This window comes from Glycine soja, chromosome 1, assembly GCF_004193775.1.
Source record: "Glycine soja cultivar W05 chromosome 1, ASM419377v2, whole genome shotgun sequence".
Lineage (NCBI taxonomy): Eukaryota > Viridiplantae > Streptophyta > Magnoliopsida > Fabales > Fabaceae > Glycine > Glycine soja.
This window is the reverse complement of record NC_041002.1, coordinates 17712328-17735367: the sequence shown is the minus strand read 5'-3', so window position 1 is coordinate 17735367 and position 23040 is coordinate 17712328. Positions and strand designations below refer to the sequence as shown.

General features: G+C 39.9%; 1 protein-coding gene and 1 non-coding gene across 2 annotated transcripts; one reads left to right on the top strand and one right to left on the bottom strand.

Moving 5' to 3' along the window:
• Positions 1 to 528: 528 nt before the first annotated feature.
• LOC114412176 lies at positions 529 to 2655 on the bottom strand (the record flags this gene model as incomplete). Its single annotated transcript, XM_028376013.1, has 2 exons — positions 529 to 1545; positions 1765 to 2655. Coding segments are annotated over 2 exons (1908 nt in total), but the record flags the coding sequence as incomplete, so codon positions are not given.
• LOC114368378 lies at positions 2285 to 2391 on the top strand. Its single transcript, XR_003657330.1, has one exon. It is a non-coding gene; the product is annotated as a small nucleolar RNA R71 (small nucleolar RNA).
• Positions 2656 to 23040: the final 20385 nt, after the last annotated feature.

The following is a 23040-nucleotide window of genomic DNA, read 5'->3' as shown; positions in this document are numbered from 1 at the left end:
TGAGTCTTCTCTGTGGCTGTCTTACTGGTTTAGCTCCATCCTCTAAATTTATTCGATGCATACATGTGGATGGGCTAATACCAGGAATGTCCGCCAGGGTCCAGCCTATAGCCTTCTTATGCTTCTTGAGAACTGACAACAACTTCTCCTCTTGCTCATCAGCAAGGGAGGCAGATATACTCACTGGAAAACTCTTGCTATCATCCAAGTAAGCGTATTTTAAATTTGATGGCAGAGGCTTCAATTCTGGTGTGGTCGGCTGGACAGTGGTAAAGGAGATGGTTTCTCAGCCTTTACCTCATAAAGAAAGTCAGAGGTATGTGTACTTCCTGAAACATGGTTAGTCCTATCTGACTCTATAAAATCAATCTCAAGAGGTAAAACACCACCACCAGGCATGCAATCAATATCACTCTCAGATTCACTCTCAACATCAAATTCAGACATATGATCAAGTACAATTTCAGACTCAATGCATGTAGAGTGAGAGGCATGCAGATTAGAATAAAGATCATTCATGTATTCATCAACAACATGGTCAATTATTTCAGCACGAAATACAGAAAGATCTTCAGATGGGTATTTCATAGCATCCAGAATATTAAAATGAACAGTTATATCACCAAACTCCATGGACAGTGTGCCTGCATAAACATCTATCTTAGTTCTAGCAGTTTTCATAAAGGGTCTGCCTAGAATGATGGGAACTGATCCTTGAGAAAATCCATCTTCCATATTCAAGATATAAAAATCAACAGGGAAAATCAGTTCACCAACTCTAACTAAGACATCTTCTATGAAACCAATAGGATAGGCAACACTTCTATTAGCTAAATGAATTACCACATCAGTTGACTGCAAGGGACCTAGAGATAGAGAATTAAAAATCGACAGAGGCATAACACTAACAGAGGCTCCTAAATCTAGCATGGCATTGTCAAACTTACTATTCCCTATGATACAAGGTATGCTGAATGTACCTGGATCTTTGCATTTTTCAGGAATTTGAGGAACAGATTTACCAATCAATGCGGAGACATTTCTGCCCATGCTAATTCGTTCACTTCCTTTAAGCTTCCGCTTATTAGTGCACAGCTCCTTCAAGAATTTGGCATATCTTGGAATTTGCTTTATTGCATCCAACAGAGGTATGTTTACCTCTACTTTTCTAAACGTTTCCAAGATCTCTTTCTCTGCCTCTTCCATTTTTTTGTTGGAAACTGCTCTTGGAGGGAATGGAAGAGGGGGAATGTGCTGCTTCTGCAAATCAGGATTACCTGTGGAAGAAGATTCACCTGCACAAAAATTGTTAGGTAGATTTTTGTCATCACCTTTTTCTGGAATAGAGTGAAGTTTGGCAGGTTCATTTGCAGATGAGGAAGGTGCTACGGGTTGAGGTCCTTGACACTGTTTTCCCGACCTCAATGAAATGGCACTGACATTTTTGGGATTTTGGACAGCTTGAGAAGGCAGCTTGTCAGAATTCTGGGACTGTTGTTGATTCAATTGAGTTGCCAATTGTCCCATCTGATTAGTTAAGCTCTGAATGGAGGCTCTGGTCTCTTGCTGAAACTGCATGTTCTGCATAGTCATTTGCCTCACAAGTTCTTCAAGGGAAGGTTGTGGAGGGGCCTCAACTGTTGGTTGTTTCTGGGGTTGTTGCTGTTGTTGGATTGGTGGAGGAATGTATGGTCTGCTTGGGCCAGCAGCATTTTGGAAGGAAGGAACAGGCTGCTGTTGTTGTTGCTGAAAGCTGGACCATCTGAGGTTAGGGTGATTCCTCCATCCAGGGTTGTATCTGTTGCTGGAAAGGTCATAATTGCTCTGCTGTGGTTGATTTTGCTGCTGAGGTTGAGGAGGTCTATTGTATATATTTGCTGCATAAGCTTCAGGTTGCTCAATTGCTCCAGGTTGCTGCATGGAAGGGCAAAGGTCTGTATGGTGGTCAGCAGAGGAGCACAAACCACAAACCCTTGCGACAGGTACAAATTTCTGATTCAAGGCCAGCTGGGTTACCAAGTTGACCAACGCATCCAGTTTGCCTTCAAGCTTCTTAGTTTCAGATGATGCAGATGGGTTTGTAGCTACCTCATGCACTCCTCTAATGACTATGGCATCATTTCTGGCACTAAACTGCTGGGAGTTGGAGGCCATCTTCTCAATTAAATTTCTGGCTTCAGCAGGAGTCATGTCTCCAAGGGCTCCACCACTGGCAGCATCTATCATACTTCTCTCCATATTACTGAGTCCTTCATAAAAATATTGGAGAAGAAGCTGTTCTGAAATCTGATGGTGGGGGCAACTGGCACATAGTTTCTTAAATCTCTCCCAGTACTCATACAGGCTCTCTCCACTGAGTTGTCTAATACCTGAGATATCCTTCCTGATGGCTGTGGTCCTGGATGCAGGGAAAATTTTTTCTAAGAATACTCTCTTAAGGTCATCCCAGCTCGTGATGGACCTTGGAGCAAGGTAATACAGCCAGTCCTTCGCCACTCCCTCTAATGAGTGAGGAAAAGCCTTCAGAAATATGTGATCCTCTTGGACATCTGGGGGTTTCATGGTGGAGCAGACAATGTGAAATTCTTTCAAATGTTTGTGCGGGTCTTCACCTGCAAGGCCATGAAACTTTGGAAGCAAATGAATCAGTCCAGTTTTAAGAACATATGGGACATCCTCATCAGGGTATTGGATGCACAAGCTTTCATAGGTGAAATCAGGTGCAACCATTTCCCTTAGAGTCCTCTCACGAGGTGGAGGTTGTGCCATGTTCTCAGAATGTGCAAAATCAGAATGCTCAGAATCAGAATGCTCAAAATTATAATGCTCAAGATCAGGATGTTCAAAATCACCAATAACAGAATGCACAGATTCACCAGTTATGGAATGCTCAGAATGATCAAAAGGTATAAAATGATGCCTAACTAATCTATGAAATGTCCTATCTATCTCAGGATCAAAGGGTTGTAAGTCAGATGGATTGCCTCTAGTCATACACTACATTCAGCATGCACACAACTAGTTGCCTTGTCATGTAAATAAAGGTGTAGGTTTGAACTACAGCTACCCTCAAATGATATCCAAATGACTTGAAATTTTGTGAGCAACCTTATAAAATGATGAGAAGATAGCACAAAAACTTTCAGACAAAAATTCAAAGTCTAACTATGAAAGCTAAAATTGGTAGGTTAAGAAAAATAAGTGAATAAAACTTGAAAAATAAAAAACTTTTGACAGAATCGCTTTTTTTGGACGATGGAGACCTCAGCCGGCCTATGGCTCTAGCTATTTTTCCCACAAAATATGGATTAAAAGAAGTTACCACAAAAAAATTCAGCCAAAAATAACAACCCTAGCTACTAAAACAAAAAATCCCAATTAATTCAGCATGGGTGGTCGCTAAAATCCGTCTCTAATTGATTTCTACTACTACTCTGTTTTTCCACAAGCTGATTTCTACTACTACTCTGTTTTCAAGCACAATCTTCACAGCAAAACACCCAAGACTGAAACAGGGGAAACGCTTAATGGTAAAACTGAAACAGAACACACATTAAACAAAATACCAGGACACTAATCAACACTAACACACATACTAACACAATACTAACAATTAAAACACGAAAGGATTAAACACACAACACTAGCTAGCTATTATGAACCTTTGGACACTGCTCCTCGGCAACGGTGCCAAATTTGATCGAGGTCGTACCCGAATCAAATAAACATGAAAATGCAGTAACTAGGAAGTGATCCTAGGTCGTTTCCCAACGAGCAGTGACAAGCCAAATGTTCATAATATACTTGCAGTAACAGTAACGATGGGGGGGGGGGGTTTGGTTGTTTGGTAATTAAAGAGCAGACAAATAAAATGGAATACGAAACTACTAATATTAAAAACGGGTTGTTTCCTCTGATTCAGAAGCCACTCTCTTATCCTGGGTTATGGAGAATTCGTCCCTAACAGTCAACCACTTAATCCAACCCTATTTCAATTTACTAAGCGAAAATCAACTTACGGTTTTCAATACGTGATTAGGCACCACATACACCAGTTAGCCCTTCATCCATTAAGCATGAACGCAAGTTAGGCTCAGAGGCAATTAATCGAACACGAAGCGTGCACTGATTAATATTCACGAAATTGGGATAACTGGTGAAGGGAAAACTTCCAGGAAACCACATTACAAACGAAACCTCAAAGAGAGTTGGGCTTCGTCCTCAAAAGGAAACAACACCAGAAAATCTAGAGTTCCGTGGATTCAAACAGAAAACGCAAATGAAACATGAAGCAGAAACGTAAATGAACAAGAACGTAAATGAACAGAAACGTAAATGAAAGTAGAAGAAGAAGCAAGAATGAACTCGTAATTAGAAGCAGAAAACGGAAATTTGCATTAAGAACGAAAACTGTAACAAGGGCACAGAAAAACGTGAAAACCTAAAACCAAAGCTCTGAATAATGAAAATAGCATAGCAGAATAGAATCCCCTGCACGAATCCCAAGGCAGCTATTTAAAAAGAGTCACTTAGAGTCACTGGGCCCTATTACAATACTCTGGCCCAAAACGAAATAAACACTGAACAACATAAAATAAAATTGCAAAATTTCCTAATTAGAAATTAACTAAGGTAAGCGCTGCTTTATTTGCCCTCTTCAAGTCCACAACCAAAATCCGAATTAAGCCCAATGTTTCATTAATTCCTGAAATTAGATTAAAAACATCAAATTAGCTAAATGAGCCCAAATAATAAAACTGCCTAATTAATTGACAATTAAGACCAATCAATAATTAAAATGGTGCAAAAAGGGTTTAGAAAATAGAAGAAAATGATGGCACATCAGTCATGCATGCACCCATGTGGACACTCAAGCATCAAGTTTTTATGGCCATGTGACACTAGGGCTCAGGATTCATTTTCCTTACTTAAGTCAACCTAGTGTTTCCAAAATATGTTTTTTTTATCAATTCATGCATTCATCCGAGTCCATTTTGGGCATTTGGGAAAATTTTCACAGCACTCACCCTTCAGGTGCATACAGATTTTTTCAAAAACTGGTTATGATTAGTGAATTTTTCAAAGAAAAGCTGGAAGTTATCTCTTTTCACAAGCATGTTGTTTTTTAGCTAGACAACCTTTATTATTTTTTTTTCTATATTTTTTCTTCTTATTCTTTTCTTGCTCGCTCTCTTTTTGCTCTCTTTTTTTCATGAGGTATTTTGCTACCTAAACATACGTATATTTTTGTGAGGTATTTTGCTATATACATGCATATCCAAGGTATCTTGTTACCTAAACATACATATATATATATTTTGTGAAGTATTTTTTGCTACATACATGCATATCCAAGGTATCTTTCTACCTAAACATACACACACACACATATATATATATATATATATATATATATATATATATATATATATATATATATATATATATATATATATATATATTGTGTGGTATGACTACCTTCCGAGCTTGTGCTTGTTTTATTTAAATTCCTAGGATCATGAGCAACTAGGTGTGTCCTGCTATGACTTGAGGAACAAAAGTGATCAAATAACAAGCAGAGATTTAAAGGGTACTAGGTTGCCTCCTAGTAGCGCTTCTTTAACGTCTTGAGCTGGACGCGTGATGGCTTGTCGGTCATTGACCTAGTACTTTGCTTACCTTTGGCTTTGGACTTGGTCGCCTATTGGTCGGCCATGGGTCGTAAGCAACGCTCTAACCTTTTTGTGGATTTGTTGAGGTGAACTCTAGAGGTGATGGCGGTGCGTCTGTTGCCCGCTGTCGGCCATCCTCAGGCTGCTATGGTGTTTTGCCCTGCGCCTGCCTGGGGACGCAGTACTTCTTGATGAAAGCTCGATTAGTAGGGGGCCTGATAACCTTGCTGAGGGCGACAGGCACTTCGTAGAACTGACCGAGGCCCGTAATTAGAGCTTGGCAACTCCAAGACCCTGTTGGACTTCTTCGGGTCAACTGGGTGTCTTGCGGGTGCGATCCCTGTAAACAATAGATGAAATCAGAAATCAGTTGAGCGATGTGCATACTTACCTATGTCATGATAACGTGACCTTGCCGGGGGGAACGGGCACCCTGTAGGACTACAGAGGCCCGTAACCAGAGCTGGAAACCCCAGGGCCCTGTTGGACTTCTCCGGGTCCACTGTGTGTCTTTGTGGGTGCCATTCCTGCAAACAATAGATGGTATCAGAAATCAGTTGAACCATATGTATACTTACCTATGTCACGATGGCATGATCTTGCTGGGGGAACGGGCACCCGGTAGGACTGACAGAGGCCCGTAACCAGAGTTGGAAACCCCAGGGCCCTGTTGGACTTCTTCGGGTCCACTGGGTGTCTTGTGGGCGCGATCCCTGCAAACAATAGATGACATCAGAAATCAATTGAACCATGTGCATACTTACTTATGTCATGACGGCACAGACCAACTGATACATCTGCAGGGGGAGATTGACATTGTGGTCGTTGGGCAGAATGTTGCTAAATAGCAGCGTCATCCACGTAAGGGTGGTCATGTTGGTGCACATGGTCCGCACTCGTCTTTTTGCAGCTGCACGGGGGAAATCTTGCTCCGGTATGCATAGTAGATGCATGATAGCCTCCCTCTCTGGATGTGCTCGCACAGTTGGTCGCCCTCCAATATCAGGGGGTGGCCCAGGAACTGATAAAAGGAAACTACTGGCCCCTTAATCGGGAGCGCAAGTCTCGGTTAAGCATCTAAGGGCAAAGGACCTTATATTCTTCTAAGGTCTGGATATGGAGCACACTGAAAATGAGGACGCGTAGCCCTCTAAAGGCGAAGGCGTGCAGCCCTCTACAGGCGAGGATGTGCAGTCCTCTGATGGCGAGGACATATGGTCCTCTAAAGGTGATAGGTACTAGTACCCAAGGGTCCACCTTTATGAGAAAACAAGAGATCGGCCCATCGAGAGGGCCGGTCATCCAACAAGATTGGACACGAGATGTAGGAAATCTATGCAGTTAACATGATTTTTAGGGATGCAGACGCAGGCAACCTTTGTTGTGAAATTTGGTAACGCTGACCTCATATGAAACAATGCAATGCAATGGAAAGTTGTACAATGTTCATGACATTCTTTCCCTATTTTGTGATTTTGATTTTGATTTAATCTTTTTGGAAAACACAGATTGACTGTCCTTTTGAAAAAGGTGATAATTCATGCAACCTTATCCTATCTTTTGCAAATCTCTTCGGGAACTCCCTCAGAGTGTATGTTCTGTTTGATTTAGTCACTTGACCATTTTGGAGTGACAGGAATGGAGCCGTTTGACGTTTAATCAATCTATTGAAATTCCAGGGCTTGTCTCCCATTTTTTTTCTTGTTTAAAAACATCGACGAGTGAGAACTTTTGATCTGCCCCTATGTTCACTTGAGGCTCATGCACGATGCCACTCATTGCCCCAGTGTAAGGTTTTGAGGTACCAATTGTTATCTTTCATCATGACCTTGTAGCTGGGAACCTATTGGGTGAAAACTTCTAATCTGCCCCTAGGTTCGCTTGAGGTTTTTGCATGGTGCCTTTCATTACCCCAGTGTAAGGCTTTGAGGTACAATCGTTGTCTTTCGTCATGACCTTGTAGCAAGGAACCTATTGGATGAGAACTTCTAATCTGCCCCTAGGTTCGTTTGAGGTTTATGCATGGTGCCTTTCATTGCCCCAGTGTAGGGCTTAGAGGTACCAATTGTTGTCTTGTTTTCACAACCTCGTAGTGAGGAAGAAGCAGCTGATTCTTGCAAAAAGAATTATCCAAGGACGAGAAATAGTTGAAGGATTTTTCAGTTGATGGATTAAGTCAAATGACTCCTATGTAGAAGCAAGATGTTTTGATGTCTTGATGATGCTAAAGGATCAAGTGCTTCTAAGTTTTATTCAAGACAAGAATCCAAGAAAATCAAGATATATGATCAAGTTGATCTCTAGAATCTTTAGGAAGAAGTTTCCAAATTGAAAAAACAAAAGGTTTGACCGAAGAATTCTATCACCTCAAATTGAGATTTTCTCTCTGGTAATCGATTACCGGCAACTGAAAATGTTTATCACAGTCACTAGAAATTTGAATTCAAAATTTATAATGTGTAATTGATTATGCATGGATGGTAATTGATTACCAACAGTTTATTGAACATTTTAATTCAAATTTTAAAGCCTGTAATCGATTACACAGGTCTTGTAATCGATTACCAGAGGGGATTTTCAGAATATAATTTCCAAGAGTCACATCTATTCAAATGGTTTATGAATGGCCATCAAAGGTCTATTTATATGTGACTTGGAAACACGAATTTACAGAGAGTTTTCATTGCCAAAAAGTTTTATCCTCTCAAAAGATTAAGAGTTTTTCTAAACTGAAATGTTTTATCCTCTCAAAAAGATTCCTTGGTCAACCACTTGCATATTCAATAAGGAATTTTGATTGATCTTCATTGTACAATCTCTCTCTTTTAAGAGAGATCTCTTCTTCTCTTCTTCTTATTTCTGAAAAGGGATTAAGAGACTGTGGGTCTCTTGTTGTAGAGGATTCCTGAACACAAGGGAAGGGTTGTCCCTGTGTGGTTCAGACTTTGTAAAAGGAGTTTTACAAAGAGAGTGGAAAATCTCAAGTGAGTTGCTTGAGGTCTGGATGTAGGCACGGAAAGTGGTCGAACCAGTATAAATCAAGTTTGCATTCCTCTCTTCCCTTAAACTTCTTTTATTTATTGCTATTTATCTTTTGCTTTAAAGAAGTTTATTTTGAATTGTCTTTTGAGTAATTCATGTTAAGGGTGCATTGTTAATCCGAAGAGAGTGAAAGTTTAATTGGGGAATAGTCTTCGTATCTTAATTCAACCCCCCTTTTTCTTAAGGTAACTGAGGCCATTGATCCAACATCCTATTCTTGATAACTCACTTCTCTCTAAAAAGACAAACTTTCCGGAATGATAAAATGAGCTCACATGAACGTCTTGAAAAAACAGTCAATCAAATGCCCCTTTTTTTTGAACTTTTTATTTTTATTTTTATTTTTATTCTGAAACTTATTTGTTTTGAACTTTATTTGTTGTTTTACGGCACCCCCACCAATGTGCAAGACGACTAATCTCTGATTGAATGGTCTTGGAAGTCCAAACTCAGGAGCACAGGTCGCTTGAGCAAACAGACCAATGGCTTGCACCCACATTCCGGTGAAAGTTGAATAAGCAAAGATGCGTTTGTGAGAGGATGAGGGACAAAGATATCAACTTTATCCATTTCATTTAACATTGTAACTGTGGTTTACAATAATGGTACAAACTTGAAAATCCTGATGAGTCATTAGAGACATCTAACAACAGCTTTCAAAATTGCCCCATGTGTGGCATCTCTTGTCAATGTCAGGATTTACACGCGATTCTCCTCAAATTTCAGCCAGCCCGCATCAATTAGACCTTGCACCTTACGCTTCAAGGCCCTACAATGCTCAATGGAACACCCCGGGGCTTCTCCGTGACAAGCACACGTTGCGTTCGAATCGTATTCTCGGAAAAATGGAGGTTGATGAACCTTGGCTGGGGTTATGGCTACCATTGAATTATCAAGTATATATGGGAGCAAGTTAGCATAGGACACTGGAATTGGGGTGAATTCTACAGGCTTTTTCACTGCAAAATTCATTTCTTGGTTGGTGTTTTTGGTTTGTGCTAAAGGTGGTGTTCGTCATTGGAAGTGCGGTAGACAGACTTTGTGGTTGATTTAGGGATTGCCTTTGTGGATAACTGGGCGGTGGGTAAGGAGAAGGTTTGTTATTGGCTGAGTAATGACATTGTTGGGTTGGTGGGAAACTTGGCTGTATAGGATTGGCAGTCACAGCATGGGCTTCTCCCTCATTCTCATCCTCTTCACTTGCCCCAGTTTTTTTTTTGCATTTATCAAAGCAAGATGATTAGATTTTCCTCTTTTTAGACCCACTTCGATCATTTCGCCGGCAAAGACCAAATCCGCAAAGCTTGAAGGTGTGTAACCTACCATTTTCCATAGTAGAATACTGGTAATGTGTCTACTATCATTGTCATCATTTTTTTCATCATTGAGGTGCCATTTGAGCTGCCAGGTTCTCCACCTTTGGGCGTATTCTTTGAAAGATCCGTGCCCCCCTTTTTGCACATGTTCTATAGTTGCATCCTATCCGAAGACATTATACTGGCACTGCCTAACGAAAGCAACCACTAGGTCCTTCCAAGAATGGACTCGGGAAGGTTCCAAGTTAGTGTACCAGGTAACAGCTACCTCAGTAAGACTTTCTTGGAAGGAATGTATCTGCGATTCCTCATCTTTTGCGTATGCCTCCATCTTCCGATAATACATCTTTAGATGGTTCTTGGGGCAAGTAGTCCCCTTGTACTTGTCAAAGTCCTGCACCTTGAACTTGGGAGGGGTGATGATATTGGGTTCTAGGAACAAATCTTTTAGGTTAGCAAAGGCATAATCTTCACCTCCTTCAATGGCCCTGAGCCTTCCCTCTAAATGATCCAACTTTCCCATTTCTACCATAGCATGAGGGTTTTTGCTTGTTGTGGAATGCAAGAGGTGTAGTTGTGGGTGATACTGAGGGCCCTCCAAAGTGTTTTGCAGGGGTATACCACCAATTGTTTGCCCTTCAGTGGCATATCCAAGGCAAGGCTCGAAGTCGGCTAGATTGTGGTGAGGAATTTCATGTGTCTCCCCCACGGTTTAAGAGACATGTGCATGATAGTTCGGGGTTGTTGGCTCTCAATGGGTATGGGAGTGGAGTTATTGACATTCTCACTGGGAGTGTACGCTACATTGGGTGGTGTATAGTTGGGAGGCAAGCCATATGGTGGGAAGGCATGCTTGTTTTAATTTTGCATATCATGGGGAGCCGTCCCTACTTCTCGAATCTTTGCCTACCATATCTAAGGTTGGATGATTCATTTGGTTGAGGCCAGATGGGGGCATCGGGTTCACCTTAGCAACAGTGCTGGTAGCGGCAATTGTAACCGCATTGGCTTCCATTATCTTCTTCATGCTCATCATGGCCTCCATCATTGTGGCCATTTTCTCTTTCATGGCCTCCATGTCGGCCTTCACCTTCTCTTGCACCTCCTCTGCTTTACCCATTACTCTAGCTCTAGCACAGGTTCGGTAAGGGCGCCATAAAGCGGGTTCTTTTCTTTTTTATAACAATGATTAAGTTCTCTCTCTTCTTTTTTTTTTTTTTGAGGAAAGAATGCAATGAACAATGCAACCAATGAAAAGCATGGATGTATGCGAACGATGCACAGTTGAAGTATTATGAATTTTTACACAGGATATGGGGTTGAATCAATTTAGATTTTCAACATGGTCCATGATATCTTGTCAAGGTGGAACTGGAAGTAACAGGGACATCGACATTCCTAAAATGTGTTTGGCAGTAGACGAAGCAGCGATGTAACACGATCCATCTTTTGCCCCAATTTTTGCAAGATGGTTACTTCCATGCTTCAACTTGACTCGATGAACCTTTTCGTAAAAGCACGAGCTTGGTTCAACCCCATAACCAAGGGAATGGCAATTTTGATCGCCAATACTTCAACAACATTTCATAGGGATGAAAGACTCGAGAATATGCATGCTACGCATGGAAAATGTAATTATGAGATTGAGATGCCCGAAGAGACATCCTTTCTTAATTAACCACGCATTGGGTACCATGCTCAATCATTTTGTTTTGTTGTTTGTGTTTTTTTTTTAATTTTAGAAATGGGTTTATGATCCCAACATGGTTGGCTCATGGTACCTAACACATGCAACTAAGAATGCATCATGAATTTTCATGCTTCCCCCTTTTTTTGTTTTTGTTTTGTAGAGGAAAACAAAAGGATCATGTATGAGCAAACATGTAGAACAAAAAGTATGTTGAACGCATATGCATGATGATGCAATGACTCATGCAAAATGTGAGGCTGGAATGTGATAACGGACAAATGCAGGAACGATATGTTCATTATGATGCTGAAGAGATGTTTATGTGATGCATGATATGAATGCATTTACGGACACGAGAGCCCGGAAAATCATCTCTCCTTACTTGCGCATTTGGGGGCGCAGTGCCCCATGTGTGCAGTTAAGAAGACGATACGGATCTTCCGACTTCCCACGAAAAAAGACGAGACCCACATACAACGCATGTGTGACGGTATGATGCAGATGCGCATGCATGAAACGGAAAGAAAACACAACAAAGGGGTAATTTACATATACGAGACCAAAAAGATCCATCTTTTTAATACTACGTTTTAGGCATTATGGCGCCTCAACGTGTGTATTAAAAAGTGATGTATTACTCTAGAGAAACAAAATATCACTAGCAAAACGTGCTATTCGCAGAAAAATGCATGAGAACAAATGGCACGGAGCGTGTTTGCTCTATGCCCCTATTTGGGAACCTATAGGATAATATCTAGGGGTCTCTAATAACTACTCCCAAAGATTCATAACTCACATGACTGTTTTCTAGAGGTATCATCACTCAAGATAATAATATTGTGGCAGTATGGAATACCAGCGACAACACATTATAAAGAGAGAAAGCTCTAGATGAGGTTTCACTATTATCAAGCAAGTCGGAGACCTAGCATGATAATAGATTCACCTCCACTTCTTAGATTCCCATGAACCCGGGTATAGGGCCCCTTTTTTACTCAAACCCGTGGGTGCTTAGAATGCAGTGTAAAGAATGTGAAATAGACAACAGTTATTTACATTTTACACAGTTCAACAAATGCACACACAAAGTTTCACAATTCCTTAAAATAGGCCTAACTCACAAAAAGTCCCCAGTGGAGTCGCCAACTGTCGCAACATGCCCTTTTGCGGGCGAGCAAGGCGAGGCTCACGGGTGCGCTTTCCAAAGGAGGAAAGATGCGCGGAGTCGCCACCAACGTTTATTTGTTGAAAACGTCGGAAAAACCGAAGGAAACCGGTCAAAAATGAAAATTCTAAGTTCGGGAGTTGTATTTACGTTCGAGGAAGGTATTAGCACCTCTTACGTTTGTCTCGAAGGACAACAACCTATTTTTTAGAATTGTGGGAATTGTGTTATCTTAACTTTTATATTCTTTTTATTTTTGAGGTCGACAAAAGCGGGGCTCTTGCTCCTACGTACCCTCCATCGAAGAGGAAATCATACCTACGTAGTTCTTTCTTAAGGGTGAATCAAGTGATTCTTTTTACTTTAAAAAGTGATCATTTTAAGGCGTTGGACCTTAAAAATGATCCATTTACTTGATAAGGAAAACTGAAATGATAAACTTTCAAACCCCATTTAGTGACCTTTTTTGTGGACGAGCTTGACTAGGCAAGTTGATTTTAGCCTTAGTTTCACTTTAGTTATTAGTCAATTCGATTAAGAATGAGAAATCCCAAAGAGAAAAACGTTTGATTGATTTTTTTCGCTTTATTTTACTAAACGGTATTTTTTGATTATTATATTATTATTTTACCTCTTTTTTGATTTCCAATGTGGTTACAGCACGACCGAACGGTCGAAATTCATTTTAACAGAAATTAATGGATATTACAAATCAAATGATCGGTGGAAATTTATTTTATTTTTTGATTAGGCGAGAAATGGCTTAAATAAATGACTGAAGCACGTCAAAAGGGGGTACGGAAAGTAAATGAAAACAAGAATAAAAATACATGAAACAAAATGTGGACCACCACGGGTACATAGAATGAATTGAAAAGCTTGGTTTGGGGTACATACGAGTTGAAGACCGAAGAAAACGAAGAACGAACGATGAATGTCGAAGAACGGTTGAAAATCTTCGCCTAATTACTCACGGAAACGTTACGGAAGCGCCTCAGCTTGGATTTTCTTCACGGAAACAATTTTCCTCAGCAATTTCGAGAGAATAAGAAGTGGCAAGAAGGCTGAACCCCTTTCCTCTTCACTCCTTCCCCTATTTATAGCAAAATAGGGGAGGAGCTTGCCACCTAGCTCGCCCAAGCGAGCAAGGTTGCTTCCTCCAGAAGCAACCGCCTTCTGGAGGAAGAAATTGGAAGGCCCAAGTGGGCCTGATTGCTATTTGTACCCCCTTTTTTACTAAATGCACCCCCCTTTACCCTTTTTGGTAATTCTTTTTCCGTAACGTTACGAAACTTTACGAATTTCGTAACGATACTTATTTTCCTTGCGCAAGGTTATGAATCCTTACGGATTATGTATTTACTCTTTTTTAGCTTTCGAAGAAGTTACGTAAACTCACGGATTGCGCAAAAACACCTCTTTTCGATTTCCGCCACATTATGGAATTTCACGGATCGCGTAAGCCTGCTTCCTTTTGATTTCCGACACGTCTCGGGACTTCACATATTGTGCAACAAAGGATGCCAAGTATCTCAAAGCGGCCAACCAAAGGTTGCATGTTATCAAGTTATAATCCCCGGACGAAATTAGGGTATGACACAATGACATAAGAAATTACTAATGCAATTGATATTATAATATGCTTTTATATTTTCCATTTGTATATTCAAATGATTGAGTAACAAAAGATGAAATAAATTATACTATTGTGATAGTTAAAAAAAAAATATGCTACTACTAAAGTAATACATGACTGAGAGAGTAGTTGATTGCCAAATTGACGTCCATTCATGACCAAGGGGGTCATTAGAATTCTTACATTATAAAGTGTTTAACTCAGGCAAATAAATTTATCCTATAATGATGAAGCTCAGCAAGAAGATGAAGGGTTTAAAAATTATTGCAGTAACTTATAAATAAACCATTTATAAAAAAGTAAATTATCCTAGGATAATTTTTACATTGATAAAAGCCTTTAGTAGAAGCCAAAGATTTTAACGAAAAATACAAGCCAAATGAAATATTGTCACGAGTTAAAAAAAGTCATTCATAATCATTGTACTAATATTATAATATATCAATTATATTGAACAAAATATCTATTTTTTTTACTATATTGAAATAGATAACTACATAGTACACTACTATAAAATGCAGTTTGTAAGACAGCGAAACGACATCGGTTGATGAAGAACCGCCTTACTATATAAGGCGGTGACAATTTTATAAATAAGAGATTTTTAACGAAGAAGGTTTTACAAAAACCGCCTTAGAAGGTTGTCATTCTAAGACGGTTTTGTAAAAACCGCCTTAGAAAACTTCTCGCTGTTTTTAATTAATATTTAATCTGCGACTCTTCTACTCCTCCTTTTCTCTCTCTCTGAGTCTCAGTCTCCCCCTCTCCCTCTACCCTCTTCGACTCCTCTCCAGGGTTTCAACTCTCTCCTCTTCGACTCTCTCCTTTTCGCTGTTTTTTTAATTAATATTTAATTTGTGACTCCTTTGCGCTAGCCACTACCATTTCCACTCGACGACGGCAGTGACGGACAGTACCAGGCAGCAAAATCATTTCCGTTGAGGACTGAGATGCCGCTGTGGCAGCGTGTGGCGAAGGTAGACCTTCAGACTTGCTCTTCCTATCTGGTGATGGTTTTGTTGTCTTCTAGCTTCTTCTTAATTTTTTTCCAGAGACCTTTTCCTGGGGTGCCGTACAATACGAGAATACAAACTGCAATCTTCCCAACCCCCCATTTCTCGGTCCCTTCACCCTCTCTGATCTAACTCATCCAACCAATTCGGTTAAGTTTCCACTCCTCACCTTTTTTTCATGTGTTATTCAATCACTGTTCTTTTTCAAATTAATTTCTTCTTATTGTCATTTAGTTTATTAGTTCATGTGGTAACTACTTTTTTTTTAAAATTTTCAGATTTGTTTTTCCTATTTTGTACGGAGTTTCGATTGACCAACATGAGCGTGGTTGGTTTCGATTTCTGTAACTAGAGTTGCATTGTTGCAGTTGCGAGGCAGAGAGGGATTGTTATAGAAATTAAATTTGTTTGTTTTTATTTGAGCGTTGGTGGTATTTAATTATTAATTTTGGAATAGAAAGTAAATATGTTTGGTTCATAAAGGCAAAAGGGGGTTTGATGCTAGAAAATGGGAATCCTAACCCAAATAACATAAGAAGCGCACTCACAATAGGGGAAGGAAGCAAAGCACTGCAACCTCATCATTTCAAGGCCAACACAAAGCAGAGAAAGCAAAAAAAGAGAGAGGGTCAGAGAGATAATAAAGTGAAGGAAGAAGAAAAGGTTTGTTTGTGTGAAAGAAAGGATGCAGAGTGAGAACCAGAACAACCATTCGTGAGGTATCTCTCTCTCTCTCTCTCACTTCCATTTCTCATTTTCATTTAATAGGAAAACCTTTTTTTTAATTTAAATAAAAAAAAACCTCCTGATGGAAACAACCTTGGTATTTTTTTTGTGAAATTTTATTTAATTAAATCGGGTTATCATGTAACAAGGGGAATACCAGAGGTTTAGAGCACATCTACAACACTTGGATATGTCCGATTTGTGGTTTTGTTCTCGACAAAGTGAATTTGCAGCCCCCAAAACATTTTCCTTTTATTTTCCGCTGGGTTTTTTGGGGAAAAGATTTCAAAATTTGAACTTTCATGTCCCTTGAATATATTATTTTCAGAAAGCAATGCCGAGCTAAGAACCTAATAATTCATATATTTCATTTCTAGAATTTATTTGGCACCTAATAATCCACCCTATATATTATAAATCATAGTTCTCACTGATCTTGAATCAAAATATTTTTAGAAATGATTGAGGATTCAGTATAAAGGATGGCTTCAAATAAAGAAGCGAACATGGAAAGATATTTTGGAAAGGAGAAAGAAGCAAAGGTAAAGTGCTCAGTGCTACCTAAATATTTAAGTGCCGTTCTTTGGGGTTGTTTAAATGAAAGAGCTAAACAATGTATTAAATCTACATCTGCTGCTGTATTATGCCTTTAATTTTATTACCAGCCACCAAGAATATGAAAATTTTAATTTAATGGCAGTACATACAAAAACATAAAGGGGTAATTTAGCATTATAGTAGAAGGTTATATTCCTGTATTTTATTACTTTGTTTCAGAATTTGTATGAGACAAGTCTTATGTGTAACATATCAAGAATTCAGTACTTACTAACCTATTCAAAGTCTAATCAAAAGCAATCAAGACATTCAAATTAGGAGAGCAAAAATAGGATAACCACAAATATCTACAGTTTTCTTTAAAGGTGCCACCAAAACAACTTGTATGAGGTACTGTGTTGTTGCTTTTTTAAAAAATATATTTTTCTTATTAACCTTTTTATTTAAATGGGGCAATATTACTATGTTGCTTATATGAACATGGAAGACGAGGCCAGGCAGCACAGACGCTCGAGGAGAGTGAAGCAGTTACCCAAGCACTCGGATGTTTACCAGTTAGAATGAGTAGGTCTGGGTAAAAGCTGATCATAAGATCCTTAGGCGGGAAGGGTAGTTAGAGGTTGGTTAGTTAGTTAGGGTTAACAGAAACTAACCACTTGCGGTTAGATATGGTTCCTCGAGAATATAAATAATCTGTAAAAACTACGAATGGCATATAGAAAAATATCCAGAAGCTTTTCCCTCTTTCTCTCGAGTCCCTCTCTTCTTCTCTTCTTCTCTAAGTTCTTCCCTGAGCTCGCGTTCTCCTTCGCTGCGAGTTCCTAAAGCTTTCTCAAGGTCTCGCATATCGCGGAGGTTCCCTAGTCCGCGAAAGCTAGGTATCATTGGTGCTTTCATTGAGCACGCGGTCACAAGTATGGCGGAAGGTACTAGATCGAAAGCTCTATCCTCGAAAGCTAGGTATCATTGGTGCTTTCATTGAGGCGAAGATGGAAACCTTATTGGAACATTTAGTGCATCTCGAAGCAAACCAATATAATCCACAGCAAGCACAACCTGAGGCGACTTCATTTCCGGCATCAAGATCACACACAACACCATATTGGATGAAGCTCGATGTGCCGAGATTCGATGGTTCTGATGCCATAGGCTGGATCTTCAAGATAACGCAGTTCTTCGAATATCACACAACACCAGATCATGAAAGACTCATGATCACACTATTCTATATGGAAGGTCAGGCATTAGCATGGTTTCAATGGATGCACCAAAATGGCCAGTTATCATCTTGGCCGGCATTTCTTCATGCTCTTCATTCACGATTCACATCAACAACATACGAAGATCCAATAGGATTACTATGCAAATTCCAGCAGCGAACCACGGTAAATAACTACCCCTCTGAATTTGAAGCCTTAGCAAATCGAATTATTGGATTACCTTCTTCAATGGCCTTGAGTTGCTTCATCTCGGGCCTTACACCGACGATTCACCGAGAGGTCGAAGTATTGCAACCAGTCTCGATGAGTCAAGCAGTGGCATACGCCAAGTTGCACGAGGAAAAACAAAATGGCGTGCGAAAGACATTTCGACCTTCAATAGGAGCTTCCTTAAGCTCCCTGCAACCACAACTACCTACGTCATCCTCCAATCCTCAATTGTTACCAACACCGGCGCGCACGACTTCTTTCAATGTTCCTTTCAAACGTCTCACTCTGGAGGAACTAGCAATACGACGAGAGAAGGGACTGTGTTTCCAATGTGACAAAAAGTACTCAAGAGGACATAAGTGCTCCTCTTCCCTTTTCCTACTCATTGTTGAAGATAATGACACGGCGTCGGAGTCTCACGAGCAACAGCTGACATTGTCGAAACTCGTGCCAGATCCACCACCAGCACAACTGAGCTTTAATGCGTTGTCAGGATAGGTGGTACCGGAAACATTATGCATGCAGGGATACATACGCGGGCAACCTGTGAGTATATTGATAGATGGAGGTAGCAAGCACAATTTCGTGCATCACAGGGTAGTTATGACATTAGGGCTCACCACCAGTACGACCTCTCCATTAAGGGTCACAGTTGGCAATGGCAAGGAGCTTCAGTGCCAACAAACTTGTTCCAACGTCGAGGTAACTATTCAACAGCACCCCTTCGTTATAGACTTCCATGTTTTACCTATCTGTGGTGCTGACTTGGTCTTGGGAGTGCAATGGTTGAAAACGTTGGGGCCGGTGTTGACGAATTACACCACGCTGACAATGAAATTTATGGTTGCCGGCCACCTTGTGGAGTTACATGGCGAGCATGAACAAGCCCTGAAATCCATATCCTCTTCATAGTTACGTCACATTATACACACTGATGGAACCAGTATAATGTTCCACATTCGATTAGAGCCACACTCACCCCCACAGCAGGAGATTATTCCAATACCTCAGGAGATCGAGGAGTTGATTGACCGATATTCACAGTTATTCCAACCATTAGTGGATCTTCCACCCTCGAGGGCCACTGATCACGCCATTAACATTCTACCCGAAGCAGCATCGGTAAATGTGAGGCCATATAGATACCCCTATTATCAGAAAAAGGAAATCGAAGATCAGATAAGCTCTATGCTGGACAAGGGATTCATACGAACCAGTGCCAGTCCATTTTCATCTCCAGTGCTGCTAGTGAAGAAGAAGGACGGGTCATGGCAGTTTTGTGTTGATTACAGAGCCCTCAACACCATAAGGATACGCGATAGATTTCCTATACCAACCATAGATGAGTTGCTAGACGAATTAGGCGGAGCACGGTGGTTCTCCAAGCTGGATTTGATGCAAGGATACCACCAAATTCTGATGAAGGAAGAAGATATCAACAAAACCGCATTCCAAACGCATCAAGGGCATTACGAGTTTAGAGTAATGCCCTTTGGACTGTGTAACGCACCATCTACGTTCCAAGCGACCATGAACCAGCTTTTTCAGCCCTTCCTGCGCAAGTTCATTATCGTCTTCTTCGATGATGTGCTCGTCTATAGCAAAACGATGACAGACCACCCGGTTCACCTGGAAAACGCGTTCCAACTCTTGATCTCAGGGAAATTTTCTTTGAAATGTACAAAATGTACTTTTTCTCAGAAACAACTCGAGTATTTGGGGCACATAGTCTCCGGCAGGGGCGTAGCACCAGTACCAGAAAAGTTGTATGCGATTCGGGAATGGCCTCTACCGCAAACAGTCAAGGCATTAAGAAGCTTTCTGGGTTTGGTGGGTTTTTACAAAAGGTTTATTAAAGGCTACGCTCAGATTGTAGTGCCTCTCTCCCAGTTACTGTGCAAGGGTCAGTTCCGGTGGTCGGAGTTGGCTACTGAAGCATTCAACACCTTAAAGGAAGCAGTCTCCACTGCACCAGTTGTTGCGCTGCCCAACTTAACATCCCATTTGTGGTGGAGATGGATGCGTCTGGCACCGTTGTCGGGGCGGTTCTCTCTCAGGCAGGCAATCCCATCGCGTTCTTCAGTAAGGATTTTTGCCCCAAACTGCTCAAAGCACAGCAGAAGATGAAACAGACTACGGATACATGAAGAAGACCTCAAGAGTTCAATATCGGGGACTGGGTTTTGGTCAAACTCAGACCACACCGCCAAATCTCGGCTTCTCAAACATCGTACTTAAAGCTGACAAAGAGGTACTATGGTGGAGAGGTTGGGCAAGGTTGCGTATCGTCTAAAGCTTCCCGACCACAGTCGCATTCATCCTGTCTTCCATGTCTCATTACTCAAGGCCTTTGTGGGAGATCCCGAGATGGCAAATGCGGATCCTTTACCTACCATGGTTAGTGACGAACCAGCAGCAGCTGCCTTGACAATCATTGACTCCAAGCTAGTTCCTTCCGAAGCTGGTCCCAGACGAATGGTGTTGGTGCAGTGGGAAGGCTTATCCCTCGAAGACGCCTCGTGGGAAGATTGGCAACAGCTCAAGGAACGCCACAACCTTGAGGACAAGGTTTTGTCTAAAGAACGGGGGGATAATATGAACATGGAAGACGAAGCCAGGCAGCACAGATGCTCGAGGAGAGTGAAGCAGTTACCCAAGCACTGGGATGTTTACCAGTTAGAATGAGTGGGTCTGGGTAAAAGCTGATCATAAGATCCTTAGGCGTGAAGGGTAGTTAGAGGTTGGTTAGTTAGTTAGGGTTTATTAACAGCAACTAACCACTTGCGGTTAGATATGGTTCCTCGAGCATATAAATAAGTTGTAAAAACTACGAATGGCATATAGAAAAATATCCAGAAGCTTCTGCCTCTTTCTCTCGAGTCCCTCTCTTCTTCTCTTCTTCTCTAAGTTCTTCCCTGAACTCGCGTTCTCCTTCTCTGCGAGTTCCTCAAGCTTTCTCAAGGTCTCGCATATCGCGGAGGTTCCCTAGCCCTCGAAAGCTAGGTATCAGTTGCACATGTCAAGGATTCTGAAGCAGTGATGCAAAGAGCAATAAATGGCCACAGGTTATTTTTCCTATCTTGGTTTACTACAATGCTTTCTAAACTTTCTAGAATTGTTATGGCTAAAGCAAAGAAAGCAAAAGCATCATCAGGTACAAATGGAATTAAATTTTCCTCATGCGTCTGCAATTTATCACTTTCAAATTTTATAGCATCTATAATTAGATTATTTGTTGTGGTGGTTACTAAATTTTGTACCTATTGTATTACTTGTAGTGCTTTCACAGGCTATGAAAAAGGGAAAAGAGCTAGGTTTTGATATTGTATTATGTGATACATCTAGCGTAAGTACAGAAATTTTACCTAGTTGTTTTGTCTTTTATTTACCTACCTACATATTATTAGCATTGGGTTCATGTTATGTTTTCAGGTTTACATACTATACTTGTTTTTGTATCCACCACCAGTTTAATGGCTTAAAAATGTTTTATTGTTCTTATCTTCCATTTTGATTTTCTGACAATTTTCGGAGGATTAAACTTCTAGACTTCTAGGTGGGAGTTGATGAATCATTATAATGTGGATGCTATTTTGCTTTTGTCTGTTTTTGTCCAGATGGTGTTAATGTTTTATATGAATACACCTTCCTTGTTCTCTATTGACACCTCTGTATTTGGGGACTTTTTTCTTACCTGGTTGTAGTACAATACATTAGACTATCTTTTGTTGCTGTATATGAAATTATGAATTTATTCCATAAGTGAACTACATCTATGCCCTGCATATTCCATTTTTTCTTCGGTCAAATACCAAAGCGTAGGGCTTTGGGACATACTTATTTTTCTTCCCAAAAATGGAGTCTTTTATCACTAGTGGTTCGGATATAGACTTCTGATATAGACCTCTTGATTTTCTTTCATTTGTTTAATTATCAATAGTAGCTATTTGGTTCACTCAATTAAGAAAAGAATCTTAACAAGTTAATTTCCCATTCTTTAAAACTCAGTACGTATGAGTTTTGCTTTTATTTTGTTAACATAGAAATCTATATTAATATTTAAGACAAATAATATTTTCAATCCTGGTGAAGGAGAAACGGGTGTACTGGTGTACTACAAAACAATAGAAATAAAAAAAATTAAAGAATTTTTAACAAGTTAAGCAATAAACAATGGTAACAATAAAAATTACTACTAAAAATAAATGTACAAGAAAAAGAGTTTACGTAATTTTTATTCACGGTAAAAAATTTGTATTGTTAATTAATTAAGTACATGTCAATTTTAAACCTAACTACATGCATCTAGATCTTGTAAAATAAAGTTATTTAAAAAATATTTTTAGATTGATTTCTTGTATAACCAATTTTTAAAACAACCGATATGCAAACATATACTCTATATTACAAAAAATATCACCACTACATACACCAATTTTCTAATAATCTAAGTAATTACAGTATAGTATATCATATGTAATGATTTATTTCATTGATTCTGAAAATTATTTCTAGCTATATTGAAAAATTGTTTTTAAATGTATCTTGCTTTAATAGTTAGTTTACAGCTTCCTGCACTAAGATTGAAGTTTAAATTTTAAATTACTATCTTTATAGGTGCATCTTTGAAGAAAATTGAAGAAGGAATGGGCATCATTGTGCGATTTGTTATTGGTAGAAGGTTATGTTCCTACTTTTAAACTTGTTGGGGTTAGGGTTTGTCAACTGGAGCATTGCTTATAGATTACATACACTTTTGCAGTGAAAATCATGGAGACCGTCAAGATAAAGA